This window comes from Cygnus olor, chromosome Z (assembly GCF_009769625.2).
Source record: "Cygnus olor isolate bCygOlo1 chromosome Z, bCygOlo1.pri.v2, whole genome shotgun sequence".
Classification (NCBI taxonomy): Eukaryota; Metazoa; Chordata; class Aves; order Anseriformes; family Anatidae; genus Cygnus; species Cygnus olor.
Genome location: NC_049198.1, coordinates 24,325,447 through 24,341,430, shown reverse-complemented (window position 1 = coordinate 24,341,430; position 15,984 = coordinate 24,325,447). Strand labels below are relative to the sequence as shown.

The following is a 15,984-nucleotide window of genomic DNA, read 5'->3' as shown; positions in this document are numbered from 1 at the left end:
GAGCACATCCATGGTTGGGTGACTGACTCACTCTGCTTGCTTTGTGACAAATGTTTTTACTCTTCATTGCAGCAGCTCTGCTCTGTGTAGATGAGCTCATACATACATTGTACAGCACCAGAATAAATCCGAGAACACTGGAGCCAGAATATTCTCTATGGTGTATATTTAACCAGGATCTTCCCAAGTAATAACCAAATCTGAAATTGAATGAGGTTCACTCTTTTTCTGCAACTGATATACTAAGTAGAAGGAGTTAAAACACTCAGCTGGAAAGCTGCTGACAAAAAAAAAAAAAAAAAAAAAATTTCTTTTCTTTTCTTCACTTAGCAAAGGCACTACTTTCCCATTACAAACCTCAGCCTATTTATAGCTAGAGAGACACAAAACCTAGGGGTGCATTTAGGGTGGGGCTGCAATGGGCTGACACTGGGAAGGGCCAGTCTAGGCTCTAGAAAGGGTCCTCCAGGCTCTCCACATCTATAGTAAGGATTGGGTCTACAGCTGTCAGAGCCCTGAGTCTGTTAATAAGCTTAATGCTGAGCACCTTCACGTGGCACCTCTCAGCCTCCACCTGTGGGGTCAGGAGCCTCATTTCAGCTAAGCCCTGGGCCTGACTGAGCTCTCTTTTAGGGGTACCTGTCTCTGGCCCTGTGTTGTATTCTTGTCTCCAGCTTTGTCTCTAGCTGTTCCTAGATGGATATCCTGAATGAACCATGGAATTGGTCCTTCCTTTGGACAGTTGATAGACCCTGTAACAGCCTAATGAGGCACTGAACTGTATCCTAAAGACACTACAAATCCAACTGTGTGGTTGTTGCCCTGGGCAATTCTTAGGATTAGAAGAGTGACAAGATCTAGGGGTCCAGTTATGGTGGGTGCTGCCAAGGGCAGCTGAAGGGTTCTCCCCTTCTCAGGGTTCTTGCCTGAGAAGGTTTTTCCTCTGGCCATGGCTTGGGGTCTTGAGTGAGGCTTAGCCTGTGGCTAGGGCTAAGGTCTTCAAGTCTGGAGAGCAACAAAGCCAAGGGTTAGGGTTGGGAGTGAAGTGTCCAGGTATGTTGGGGTGGAATGGTGCTGGCAAAGGAGGGGTAGGATCTAAAAAGCATTATTCCTAGCATCTTTGGCATCTCAACCACAACCTGGGTCTTAGGTTAAGGCTCACATCCAGTTTTAGAGTTAGGATTAGCATTAGTGTTGTTTAGTGCAGCAAGAAAGCCAGGGGTCCAGTGAGATCATGTCTGCAACAGTGGTGTAAAAGGGGTAGGCTTCAGAAAGCAGCGTCTCAAGGGCTCTTTCTCATGGACCTTCAGTCAGCGGGTCGGGCTAAGGCTCAACCCACTCGTCCCTTATGTCAGAGCTAAGGTTAGCGTTATGAGAGAGAGAGACAGCCTCAGAGTCCAGTTGGAGGGATGCCTGCAGTGGGTTGCCAAATGGAAAAGAATTCTCTCTTGACATCTGCTACATCCTGGAAATGATTTCACGTTCCTAGGCTAAGCACAACCGATGCCTATGGATACATTTTGGATCACCACATATTGCATGACGTAATATATTTTTCTTTGTCAAATTTTCATTATTCAGACTGTTTTCATGCTGTGTTTTGAGATTCATTTTTCTCATTTAGGTTTCCCAGGTCCTAGGATTTAAGACATTACTGCACACACAGACCACATATCCTGGTGTGCAAGACTCCGTCACGTATCCTATATCAGTTATTCTGCCACTGTCATCCTTTTCATCAGGACTCTTTGGTAAGTCTATAATAGAGTGGCACAGGTCTAATAGGATTCTCCATGTAACTTCAAGATCATTTACTGCTTTTTTGAAGAAAATATGGAAAACCACGGGAAATCCCTTTTAGAGTTGCTACTATTAAGCCACTTGGTCAGGGAGTGACATGGGAGACAAATTCCTGGAGGCCAACAGGGACAGCTAGTGGGTCTTCAAATCCACACAGGGCCTGGTGGCTTAAGCACTGGGTTCTTCTGTTCAGAGATGATAAAGATGATTAAACTCAGAGTTTCATCTACAGCCCATGTACTGACTTTGGGAAAATTGAATAAATTATTTTTAGGCTGAATATAGAGCCTTTGACTCAAGAACAGGTCCAGGTTTCACGTATAAAGTCAGCCTTTCCTTGTTTGTGTGCATCCTTTTGTAAACAAGTAACGTAGAATGAATAACCAGCATGAACATTCTTCCTAAATATGGTTACTTTTGCAAAGCTTAAATAATTCTTACAATATACAAATGGACACTTTCAAATTCAAAATCCTCAGATGTTTGCTAGATTAAGAATGAATTTTAACTTGGAAAGGAATGAAATAAAGTTTTATTTATAGAGCTCAAAATGCCTGCATTTTTGAATCTTACTCAAGTAACCACAAAACATAAAGGATGCTGTACTTCTCGATTTGAAACAACTGAACAGTATACAACTCTATGCAGATGCCAACCTGAATGTGCCAGCCAGCTGTTTTCTCATCCTAACCCAGTTCAATTAAAATATTTTATGAAGGACCACCCATGTAAAATAAGTAGGAAGTAAAATAAATAATTATTTTTTTCTGCAGCTGAGAAAATAATGAATCATTGGACGTCAAAATATATCTTCTCCTTGTAAGGAAAAATCGGAAATATAGGGTGACTTTAATACTTAAAGAAGACAGTTATATGCCAGAGACTCTTCTTGGTAGATGAATTTCTATCAACAAGATATTAAAATACACATTGCAGGACATAGAGAAAAGACAGCATATAAAAGTTCTACTTACTTTTGAAATGAGAATTTGTTGTTCTTTAACCTTTTCTAATGTTAGCCAAGGAGCTGACATAGATGGGAGACTCAAACACACAAATTACATGAGCTTTTGCAAGTTATCTGATGCTTCTTTCTTTTCCACAAAATCGACATCAGCATAATAAAAAAAGTACCTGTATATCATTGACCAAAGTTCCCACTCTTGTGGATAAGCCCACGTCTTTCCTCATGTAATGGAATGGAACATTGCAGAACACTGAATGACACACAGGAACGTACGGCAGAAATTCTGCTCTCCCTCTGCCCCCAAGTCCAGTCTCTTTTTATTGTGGCAGCCATATCATGTAATTGATATGGTTAACCCACTAAAAAAATGTTATAAGTGGGTATTGACTGAGAACAGTCAGCTTTCCAGTCTTATATCTCTACTAATGTAGACACAGTGTGAAATAAATATACCCTGTGGGGAGGAAAAAATAAAAAAAAAAAAAGAGAGAGAGACAATAATTCAAATGCATTGGATCTACTTGCCTTATATACAGAGGAACGGCTGTCAACTACTCAACTACTCCATCTGAATTTTGATTGCAAGAATAAATTAACCCTGTAACCTTATGTTCTGAATGAATGAGAATAGTATTAAACAGGTGGAATCCCTGATATTTTGATGATTTATTTCAAAAACCCATTCGAAGGTGAACCTGTGTCATTAATGCATAAAATAGTGACTCAAAAAGTGATATGCTTTCCCATATTCCAAATTCCACATTCCAAAATAATTTACTAACTATATATTACAAAAAAATAGGTTATGAAACTTAAAATCATATTAAAAATGTAACCAGTATAAATTATTATATTGGTATAAAATAAATATACTGTAATAGTTAGGAAAGGGAAGGGAAATGTTTTCTAGAACTACAAAAGGGAGATGTGAGCTTTGTCAAGTTGATGCCATTTGCTTATAAAAAAGGTTTTGTTGCACATGTTTTCCATCCCTTGCCATGGTCCACAAAACACAGTTTGAGTCAGTTATCGTATAGAATCTTCAAAAGCTTATAAGTGAAATTCTGCTGTGCCATGAAGCCTAGGTAGAAAGAAAAGCTTAAGTGAGTTTTGTGAAATGGGAGGAGATATGGTCACATATCAGTTTTGAGACCACCTCTTCAGAACATATAAATTCTTTTTGATATTTTAAAGATATTGGTTCATATGAAAGTTGCTAAATGCAGTACAGGAACAGCTTCTGTCATGGCATATGTATATTACCAGTGAAAATTAAATGACCTGAAAACAGGTCATAAACAAATGGAAATTGTTCCTAACACAGCATGTAGTTAAGCTGTGGAAATGTGGAAGAGGCCTCATAAATACCAACAGTTTACAAGGGTTTAAGGAAAGGCTGAGTAACCTCATGGAAGAGAAGGAATCACTGACAGCAATATGAAAGTTAAATCTCAGACTCTGAGTTATAGTTTAAAATCTGGAGAACTTAACACATGTGCTTGTCTTGTTCATACCCTCCTGCAACCATTTGCTTTCAGCCAGTGATGGATAAATGGAGAAGGACACTGACATTTGGTCTGACATAGAGTTCCAAAACATATCCAAACAAACCACAGGGAATACAGGTTACCCCAGTGTATGAGAATTATTTTCTCCTTAACTATTATTCTTCTTTCCCCACCTTCAAGGCTGAGGAGAGTGAATGAAATAGAATAGAAAAAATACTGAAATAAAGGAACAGAAGTGACAAGGACAGAAACATGGGAGTCTGGAAAGAAGATGAACAGCTGAACAGGCTTTTGGAGAGCTTTAGTTTCACTTCTACTTGCAGGAGCACATAGAAAGTGGAAAAGGCAAGATAGATTTAAGATAGTGTAGTGGAGAATCAACTGTATCAGAAAAGACATTTTTACATACGTTTTCACTTTTCTTAAATTTCATCTTTTTATCTTTTACCTTTTTATTTAAAAAATACACAAATTCTGACAAGTCTCTCTCTTCACAAATCTGTTTGCTAACAATTAGCAGAAGTTTCCTGAGGAAAAATCGCAAAAACGTGTGCAAAACTTCAGTGCCAATTACAGGACGTAGTCCTGGACCTTGAAAATAGGCTATTAGATCCCTACTTTCTGGAAAGAATGATATTTAATGTTCCACAGCCTGAGAACTTGGCTAGGGACACTGAGAAGCAATACCAGAACTCTGGACAGACTCCAGAGGTTTGAGACTTTAAGAGAGCTGGTGGGTTGATCTTGCATTAATTTGATGAGTAACTGAGAAATGTTGCTTGGCCTGGTTTCTCCATGGCTCAGAGCCCACTTCAAGATGAAAACAGTCTCTTCTGAGATAATAAAGGAAAAAAATCTGCGAAGAAAGGGTACTCACCACAATGGCAGGCAGTTCAGAGTAAGGTCACAAGGCTCACGATCTTCTCCAACCCAGGTCTGAACATCTCTGAGGATAGGCTTTGATAGCCTCACAGTTTAAATATTTGACTACCCTTATGGTATGATTATTTTTATTATTATATTGAGTTAGAACCCCCTGTGTGCCTCTCATCTTTGTGAATCTCTGACAAGAGTCACTAGATCCTTCATCTCCTCCATGCCCTCACATTAAGCAGTTGTATCTCTCCTTCCTCTTTTCTTCTTTGGGCTAAACTATCCTATTTCCCTCCTCATTTGCTCTCCTCCACATGATTATAGTCATGTCCCTTCAGTACGACAGATTTTTTCTTGCACAGGGAAGCCCAAAATACAATGTTGTGCTTCAGTGCTGAATAAAGGGGAATAAACACTTCTCATGTGCTGGCTGCATTCTTGCCCATATGGACAAATGAGGTTAATCTTCATCAAGGGACCATGTGGCAACTCCCACTCAATTTATTGTCCAGCAGGACACCTAGGTTCTTTTCCTTTTCTATCCAGCCAGAGCCAAGCCTGTCCATGTGTTCAATTATTCCATCCCAAGTGCAGTTCTCTGTCTCAGTTGAACTTCATTACGTTTTTTGTTCAACCCTTTCTTCAGCCTGTCGAGACCATTCTGCCTGGCCGCCCTGCCCTCTAGTTGGCCACCACTCTCTACCCCAGTTTGATATATTAACAATGAACACGGATTAGGGATTTTGCTCTATTCTTAGAGGTTGTTTTTTACTTTTTTTTTTTCCTACTCTCTGAGAATTCTGCCTATTGCCTTTTCTGGTCAGAGCTTCATGTTAAAGGTAAAAATTATAATCTCAACTGTTGTACATTTTTCTGTTCTTTATGGGTAATGTAACAGCTTCCAACAGAATTTGTCTACTGGGTAAACATGAAACTCAAAATCAGTTTATTCCACGAGAATTCTGGATGTTCCTGGTGCCTTGATTCGTTGCAGCTTTTTAACAGAAGGAGGGAGGCAGTGCTTTACTTTCTGCTTTAAACACATATTGTTAACAAAGAATACTCAAACAACAGATTTATAATTTTATCCATATTTCACATACAATAATTGGGAAGGAGAGAATGGGAAGGACTGAAATAAGATCCCCAACATACTTTAAGAGTAAGAAATACTCTTAAAGGAGTGAGCAAAAAATGAACTCACAATTAGCAGTAATGTAATCAACAAAGTAAGACAGACATCACTAGGACCTTGAAGTACATAAAATGAACTCTGCTACAGGTGTGTTTTGCACGGCGCAGTGCTGTGCACTATGCCCAAGGACCCCAAGCCCCAGTTGCTGCTGGATCACAGTTGGGATCCTCATCAGGGTAGAATACAGGCACTGAATGTTTATAATAGTACTGAAGACGTGAGAGCAGTTTTTTCACCACATGAGGATATTTTTCAGACAACTCATTTTTCTCTTCAGGATCATGAACGATATCAAATAGCCAAAGTCTCTTTGTTGGTGGATCAGACGACTGAATCTTTGATTCATTGAACAAAGATGGTGGAGGGAACCAATGACTGCAGCCTACAGAAACAGGAACAGACCAAGCGTTAATTCTCCAATATAGAGCAGTGAGGAGAGGCAAAGTTATACCATAACTGAGGAATTCACTAGGTCCCTTGACAAGCCACGGGCCAGTGACTCTTGCCGCATTGCTTAACTGTCCAGCATCAGAGTCTCTCTACTCCAGGGCCACGTATACAAGAGTTACATTTATATAAAAAAGCCACACCATTGGGATTCAAACCTGCATGTTGCTTAATTTCAAATCAAGTAATTTCATGGACTTTCTTCTTTCACTACTGTGAATTTCACTACTGTAAATGTCAAATGGTCATTTGAAAATGAAAGAATATGTTGTCTGGATTTTAGAAGTGTCCCTTCTAGATTTTTGCATGTGATCTAAATCCTGAAAGCTAACGGGACAAATAAGAGAAATGATCATATGCTAAACAGAATGAAACTGTGTTTAGGGCGATGGGGAGATACGACATCTTGTACAAAAGGGAGTTACTTTGTTACCTGGATATCCAGTTAGTAATTTCCATTTTCCATGACGGATTGCTGCATGAATGGATATATTGAAAAGTGTATTATCCCACGGAAAAGAATTGATCTGTGGTAAAGATGTCCTGTTGTCAATGCCAAGACCTTAATGGAACAGTAAACTAAGTTAGATACATTTAATATGGATGAAGTCATTTTTAGAATTCTGATACAAAGCAAAGCAATATCATCCATTTATTTTTATATATTGAATACAGAATTTGTTATATATATGTACAAAGGTCTGTGCTACAATTCACTGGATATACTTAATTCTTAGAATTTAAACTGAAAGGGACATGATGACCAGTAGAGAAAGTGACGTCCGAGTCCAAATAACTGGACTCATCTCATATACAGATACCATGTGTGTATCCAATATACCTATATTAAGAACATTCATGATTGTAATTGCTAAATTTCTTCATAGGATTGAAAGATCTCCTGAATCAGCATTGCTGTTAGTTCTCTTGGATCACTGCAGGGAATGAGCTAGGTCTCAGCTTTTACCCACTCACAAGAGAGATGATTCTCTGGAATGAGCTGGCTACATTCACACAGATCCAAATCTGGCCAGCGAGGTACTTCTATCATATGACAACAAGAGGCTGTGAAGCAACGGTGTCTTTGTAGAAAGATTCATCTATTATGTGTCCCCATATCCAGACCCTGCAGCAAATTCTCAGATGTTAACGATGCACCAATTCCCTCTCAAAAGGAATCTTTATATGTTTTTTACATGAGTAAGCTCGGAAAAACAAAGCAAAACAAAACAAACAAACAAACAAGCAACTAATGCTTTACTGAAACCAGGAGAGTCAGATGTTCTAGGAGAATTCAAACCTGCAAAAATCCTGCATATCAACTTTCATAAGCAAGCTATGTTTATGAAATAAAATCTAAGACTTTTACATTAACTGTATCAGCTGATACCTGTTTACGAAAAGACTACCAAAGGGCAATTCTGTAACCAGACTAGAAACAAGACATCAGGAGGTGGACAGAAACCAATGTTGATTTTCTAGCATCTTTCAAGAGATGACTTTCAATCAGTTTAGGGAATTTGAAGGACTCAGCTGACATTTTTGCCATTGAAACAAAAAAGAGAATCCACGAGATGTGCAATGATCACATGAGATCCAATATTAGAGGCAATACTAGAGGTTTCTAAAAAGAGTAAATTACACCACAGTGGGGCAAATATAAATCAGATAGAAGAAAAATTGGACGGAAATGCTGGGTTACAATTTCTCTATTTTTTGTGAGGGTCCTGCTAGGTTTCTATTTTATTACTGGACTTCATACTGTGAATCAGTTTTTCTTTAATAAACGCTTTGTATATATATCCAAGTTCCTTTTTTTACATCAGACTTGTATAGTGTTCCTAGATAAAGAAGACTATAGAAGTAGACTACTTGTTTAGAATTTGCATACACAGGCTAGGGAGGGATTAGCTCAGCTTAGATCATGAAGTACTGATGGGAAAACAAACAAACAAACAAACAAAACCACTATAAAAACGAGAAAAAAAATCACAAAAATACCCTGAATAATTCTGGAAGATAAATCTACACATAGCCATGTGATGTCTGTAGCAGATACACAATGTTTTGAAGATTAACCTTGCTTACTTTTCCACATCATTATGCTACATATTATTCTGTCATACTGTTTGCTACTGGGAATACTCATCATTGCCATTTACTTACTTGAAGAGCACAATGAAGGCCATCCAGCAGATCAAAAAATACAACCATATTTTTTAAACATTATGTCACAAAATTACAGTATTAGGTCTAAAGGAAAAATTATGTAAGTCTGATTTTTTGATTTTAAGATTTAGCACGGAGAATATGCTTCTGATTGCTAAGGTAGGGTGTGTGAACCCATAGCACTACACAATATAAATTATTTAAAAGACTTCAAATAATCAGTATGAAAGTTTGCATTTTAGAAATACTTTGCAAAATACAGGTAACAAAACCAAACAAATCTTAAACTAAGAAATGCTTGTACCAGAAGTTGTAGGTGAAGTTGTTTGATAGAATATTATCACTGAGCAAAATTTACGGAAAAGATAAATGCACTTATGTTGAGCTATTATAAACAGAACCCTGTCTGTCATGTTAACTCATTCATTTTAAGCCATTTTACCCTGTCTTGCACCAAAGAGATGTGCAGCCTATTATTCAGCCAAGTGCCTTGCTTCACAGGCAGTACTGGTCAACTTTTATCAGACCATGAAAAACATATGGTGCTTGCTTGAATGAGCTTTACATGGAATATTTACCGGACTGGCAGTTTATTATATTATATAAGTACCGGATACAATACTTATAAAAAATTGCTTGATATGAGTTGTGTTCTCCCATTATATGATTTACTCGGGCAGATAATGACAGGACAATGGGGAACAGTTTTAAACTAAAAGAGGGGGAGAGTTAGATTAGACATTTGGAGGAAATTCTTCACTCAGAGGGTGGTGAGGCACTGGCACAGGCTGCCCAAAGAAGATGTGGATGCCCCATTCCTGGAGGTGTTCAAGGCCAGGTTGGATGGGGCTTTGGGTGACCTGGTCTGGTGGGAGGTGTCCCTGCCCATGGCAGGGGGTTGGAGTTAGACGATCTTCCAACCCAAACCATTCTGTGATTCTATGAGTCACCTTAAGCTAGAACATACCTTGCTCTGCATATACCTGAATTACTCCTCCTCTTCAACCCAGCTGTTAAATTTCTATCTCTGTCTTCATTCTTCAGCTTCCGCTATTGCAGCTAAAATGCAAAATTACTGGGCAGTCTTCTCCTGCCACAGTTCAGTAGATTAAAGAAGTCACATTCTTTTTTGTTTCCTGTGTAAGATAAAATGTTCATTCCCTAAGCATCTAAGTAGCTTTCCTCTGCATCTGCTCTATACTGGTTTTGGCTTCTATTCTCTCCCTCCCTCTCTCTCTCCCTCTCCCTCCACCCGCTCCCCCTCTGTTTTTCAGCATCATTGACAGGCAAGAATCCCGTGGACTAATTCAGCAGACAGAGGACAGATGTCTTTTATGTATCTATCTAATGAAGTCTACCTTCACATGCTCACATACTCCTACTCCCTTTATAGACTTATAAATCTAAAATGCTTTCAATGCTTTTCCCTGTGTGAAGAGGCTAAACATTTTATTTAGCTGCCATTTGTTCACCAATGTATCGATAGCTAATGAAGTACTACAGCTTTGCTTTTGCTTTAAAGAAATGCCACAGCCTTTGCCATCATTTTTCTTATTTTCTGACTTAAGACTCTGTTTCCTGAAGCCCAATTGGTTACCCTCACCAGTTGCTACATTTAACTGCTCTTTTGGGAAGAACTTTTATTATTTATGAAAGCAGTGAAATTTCATTCAGATATTTATGTTTGTATATTTAATGCTATGACAAATTGATCTAACTATTTTAGTGTTTTGTTTGGAGTTGTAGGTAACCAAAAAATGTTATTCAATAGCTTTCATATCTCTATAGAAAAAATAAGTACTTTGGAAAATGCAGTCCTTAGATAAGTGACTTCAGAATTTATGTCATATTTCAAGCCCATCCTTAGTCTAACAGCCTGAAAATTGGTTTCAAGTCAGACTTTAAGAGGAACTGAGGTGGCCAACTTACACTATCCACAAAGGCAGTTTATCATCTAAAAAATGGTCTCTCTGCCAGATGAAAGCTGTGAAACAGCTATGTGAGAAACTACATAAATAGGGTCTTCATCCCCAGAGATGAACAACACAGATCTATGAGACTGGGTGGCAATGACAGGACAAAAAAGGAAAACTGGTCTTTCGTAATATGGCACACCAAATAAATTATGAGGTTACTTATTCAAAACAAACAATAGGATGTACTTTTTTATCACAGATGTAAATCAACATGGGATGTTACAAACTTTTATTTTTTTTCTTTCAAGAAAGGTTCCACTTCTTTGATTTAGTCTAATATATAAATTTGTGGAAAAAAAATCAAATAAATTTATTTAAGACTCTATTAATTTAGCCTCTGCTCTCTTTGTGATTTTCAATAATAAAAAGAAAGAAGATAAAGTGCAAATTTTCAGCTGAGATTTTAAAAAGTGAATATAGATGGGAAAACATATTCTATATCTACAAAGATAGGTATGATACTTGCACATATCTAATAAACATAGATTAATTACTCTTCTCATTCCCATAGCTCTTCTTTCTTCCTCCAACAATGAGACCAACTCAAGCAATTGGTAGAAACCTAAAATCTAAAGATATAAATAGACAGTACATCTAAAAATAGAATATTCTGTATTCAGTCTATGATTAAGATGATGAAAATGATCTATGTTGAGAAGTTTTCTTGGTTGGTAGGAGATCAAAGAGCATATAGTTTTGCCCAACATGCCATTTACAAGATCCCAACCACAAAATTTGTAGTGTCCAAAACAATATTGCCTGAAGCATGCTATATTTCTGTACACTATGGCCTATGACACTAATGTGCAGGGAAGAAATGTAGGGTACTGGACAAAAGCAAATGAATGTGAGTTTCTTATTTATTTGGGAAACACAGCCCTGCCCAAAGATGTAATCTGAACAGCCTCAGTACCAGATTGTACAGAATATGTCTCTACAGTTTTCCAGTATCCTACACAGTAACAGAAGCTTTAATTTATAAGCAACTATACATAATCATTACTCCTTATGGACAACAGAAGCAAATGAAGCACGTACTTTCATTACTTCATCTGTAAAGCAAAGACTACAGCTGTTATCTACACTTTTCAGTAGAATGGACAAAAAAAATCATTCTCTATATCAAACTTCTATTTCTGAAAATACCATAAAACATGAAATTCAGCCATATGAAAGGGAAAATATGACCATAAAATATCACCAACATTTTCTGTAACACAAATGTGTGTGTATCACACTACTTGGGTGTCTAAATAGTTTGATACTTCACAGTTTGTAATGTATGCCATTCCTTAGGTATTCTGTTAGTAACTAAAAAAATATCTTTGTAGTTCTCAAGACTTATTTCAGTAGAATTTTTTTTAATTATTTTTTTTGTCTATGCAACTTCCTCTATCATTTCTTCGATTGCTGCATTCCAAAACTTAAATAATACATAAGAGGATCCACGTAGAACAAAAACTTACTTCTCACACTGTATGAATTATTTAAGGGAAGTGCAAAGGAGAGGTTTTGCCCTTCCTGAACAGGGCAGACAGGGTTGAGGCTAAGACTTGTAAGAAGAGAGGATGTGTGGTGGTTTTACCCTGCTGGGCAGCCAAACTCCGGCACAACCACTCACTCCCCCTCAGAGGAAGAAGAGGGAGAGAAGAAAGTAGAATAGAAAGAAAAAAAAGGATAAGTTTAATAAAAGGATAGTTTAATTAAAGAGAAAAGGAAGAGAAAAAAGCAAACAAGCAAAGGCTATGCAGAATCACAGAGCAAAGAAAAAAAAAAATTTGTTCTCTACTTCCCATCAATGAGTGATGTTCGGCCACGTCCCAAGAAGCAGGGCCTCAATACATCACGCGGCTGTCTGGAAGGACAGGTGTCTTCATAATGAGAGCCCTCTCCCTCCATCCCCTTCCCCAGCTTTTATTGCTGAGTGTGACACCACATGGTATGGGATATCCCTTTGGTTGGTTTAGGTCAGCTGCCCTGGCTGTGTCCCCTCCCCACCTCTTGCCCACCCCCAGCCTGCTGGCTCTGGGGGAGTTTGGAGGGAGCCTTGTTGCTGTGCCAGTGCTGCTCAGCAATAGACACAACACTGGTGTGATACCTGTGCTGCTCTAGCTACAGGTGCAGAGCACAGCACTGTATGGGCTGTTGCAGGGAAAGTTAACTCCATCCCAGCCAGACCCTAATCAATTTGCAGAAATCTGCCAGCTCTTGACAAAGGAGATCTGGCTGATACGTCCCATTTGGATTTCCAAAAGGCTGTAGACTGATAAAGTAAGCAGCAATGGGTAAGAGGAAAGATCCTTACATGAATACAAAGGCATCCAATAGGAAACAAAAGTTTCCCTTTCATTTTTGATACACCACTGGATTCCTGAAGGAATTTGTGCTGGGACCCATATTGTTACATATATTCCAAATGACCTGGAAAGGGGTCTGAAAACTGAGATTACAAAGTCTCTGGATGCTAATACTTTAAGGCTGCCTGAAAAGAATGACAGAAGACCTTGTGAGATTGGATGAGTGGGCATTAAAATAGGCAATGATATAGACATAGATACAGGTAAAGTGAAGAAAGCGTGAAATAACAATCCTAAATTCAAGTCTAAAATGATGGCTTGTGAGTCACCCATAACTGTCCAAGAGTGAAACTTCAGAATCATGACAGATTGAGCTGACACTTTTTTCAGAATTATGTCAGCACTTGTCAGAAAGAAAACTGAATGCAAGGAATTATTATAAAAGTTCAAGTGAACAAAGAAAAAGGTTCTATACAACTGAAAAACTGTAGTTCTGGTCTTCTCATCTCGAAAACAACATAGCACATCTGAAAATGTTTAGAAACCAGCTACAAAGTTGGGTGAAACCTGCAGTCCCTCAGGAATTAAAATTCTCTGCTAGATGTATATTCTGCTTAATTAAGTTAATATATTATAGAAAAATCTAGGGCCAGGCTGTTTCCATCTCCTGTGTGTGCAAAGGAAAGTTTGTTCCATCTTGGGTGATGTTGAGCCAATCAAATAATCAACTCTTTAATGTTTTAATTGACAGGAGACATACCAAGATAATCAAATAGTTTGGCCTGTCATTAATATATTCGATGTGACTACAGTCTCTGTGTGAACCTGACCTTCTCAACATCTGACTAGATGTCACATACAATGCCAAATGATAATAATACACAGCACATACCCAGAGTAAGAAAAACTCACATGTGCTGAAACACTGGATGAATAAGAAATTAAGAAATTCATTGTCTGCTTTTGCCAGTAAAAGCCATGTTCCAACTAGACTAGACTACATTCTCTGAACAAATATAATCTTGTCTACATCCTTCAATTACGTATCATTCTTTTTCAATCACCAAAAAGGCTTCATGGAATACTTCCATGTTATTGTATCATTTTGTAAAACCTGCTTTTAATAGCATCTCAGCTTGTTGCTATCAGAATGGCTACAACAACCCTCGGAGCTTTTAGTCCCCTGCTGTGCTTACCCCCGCAGGATAAAAATAAACTTCATTTTGTTTGTAGGTACCACATAACCAACAACTGTTACTAGGATAGCACTGCAAGTGTCCTGTGTGTTTGCAAAGACTTTCAGGAGGATCACACGTTGGGTTTCACTGCTCAGGCTTTCAGATATAGAATTAGACTCATAGAACACCCAAGTTGGAAGGAACCCACAAGGATCATAAATATTTCTCTAATACCAGCTGGAGAGACATACTGGTCTGCAACAGTGACAGATGCACCTATCATAGGATTTTCTACCAGTTATGCACTGAGAGCAAGGATCATAGACATAACGAAGTCTCATCACACAGCCAGAAGACAAGAAACTACTGAACTGCAGAAACTAGTGCTCACAGTAATGCCCTTCCTCAGCTTTGGGGTGATACTTAAGCATATGTCTAAAAAAGATACTGTATTCAAAAGAATACAATCTTGTCCACTCAAATTGCTAAGTTACTAGAGACAATCACTCCAGGAATACAGGCTTTCAAAAGGTAGTGTCATCTTGCAATAACAAATTTCAAGGGGATAAATTAGATGTTCAATCTCTACATCACAGAATAGAATTCTGCTTAATAGTTGAACCAGAAAAAAAATGGAAAACAAACAAAGAAACAAAAAAAACCACAGGGTACTACTACTAGAATTTAAAACCAACAAAAAATAACTAATATTATTTTCATAGTAAGATGATGCATATGCCTTCCTGCCTCTTGTGATCTGATTAGTAGCCTATAAAAAACACAGAGGAGACCCCAGACAGAAGTCTAGGACTGGCAAACCAAAAACCACTTATACATGAAACCCACACAAAGACAGAATATTTTCTAGAATATTTTCTAGTTCATTATCATGTTTAAAATCAACACACTATTTTAATCATCCAAAAAATGTCTATTTTATTCAACAGCTTTTATATATTGTCATAAAAATGGTAATAGTACCATTCTCCTTCCATCAAAATAAATCAAAAGCTTTGCACTTCACAGCCTCTTTTCTAATGTAAATCATTTGATTCTTTATCAAGATTTGAAGCATTTACTTACAAGATGCCCTTTAAACAGAGAAGACTGTCTCCCAATTGATTCAAAAATCACAAGCAATTACTTTTCTATAAACAGACACTGCAGAGTCCTTTGAATCAACTTAGCCTGGTTCTGTGCTACAACTGCAGAAATAGTAAGTAAAAAAGCACAGACTATCATAAATATTAAGGAACACCACATAAAAATTACCTTCATGAAAACAGTCTTCCATCCCCTATTAATCCCACCACATGCACACACACAAAATTAGCATGTCTAGCAGGCTCACTGTCCCTCACTAATGCTTAACTGTGGAAAAGCAGGAGGTCTGTTGGGACTTGAAAAAAATCACACTGAAACTAACAGAAACATTTCCATTGCTTCCAGTGGGCTCTGATTTAGATTGGTAAGCATTAGCAGTAACAAACAAGGGGTTTACACCCTGCCAGATTCTCTTAATCAAACAAATGAAGCTGAATTCCTCTTGATCCACACATTTCAACAGAGACAGT

General features: G+C 38.0%; 1 protein-coding gene across 1 annotated transcript in view; it reads right to left on the bottom strand.

Annotated features, from left to right (window-relative positions):
- Nucleotides 1-6,218: 6,218 nt before the first annotated feature.
- Nucleotides 6,219-15,984, bottom strand: part of ARSB (arylsulfatase B) — a 64,985-nt gene continuing 55,219 nt past the window's right edge. The window contains exons 7-8 of the mRNA XM_040541607.1: nucleotides 7,224-7,352; nucleotides 6,219-6,725 (exon numbers count right to left, since the gene is read on the bottom strand). Coding sequence (XP_040397541.1) covers nucleotides 6,460-6,725; nucleotides 7,224-7,352 — 395 coding nt within the window. The 3' untranslated portion in view covers nucleotides 6,219-6,459. The remainder of the gene's footprint in view (nucleotides 6,726-7,223; nucleotides 7,353-15,984) is intronic.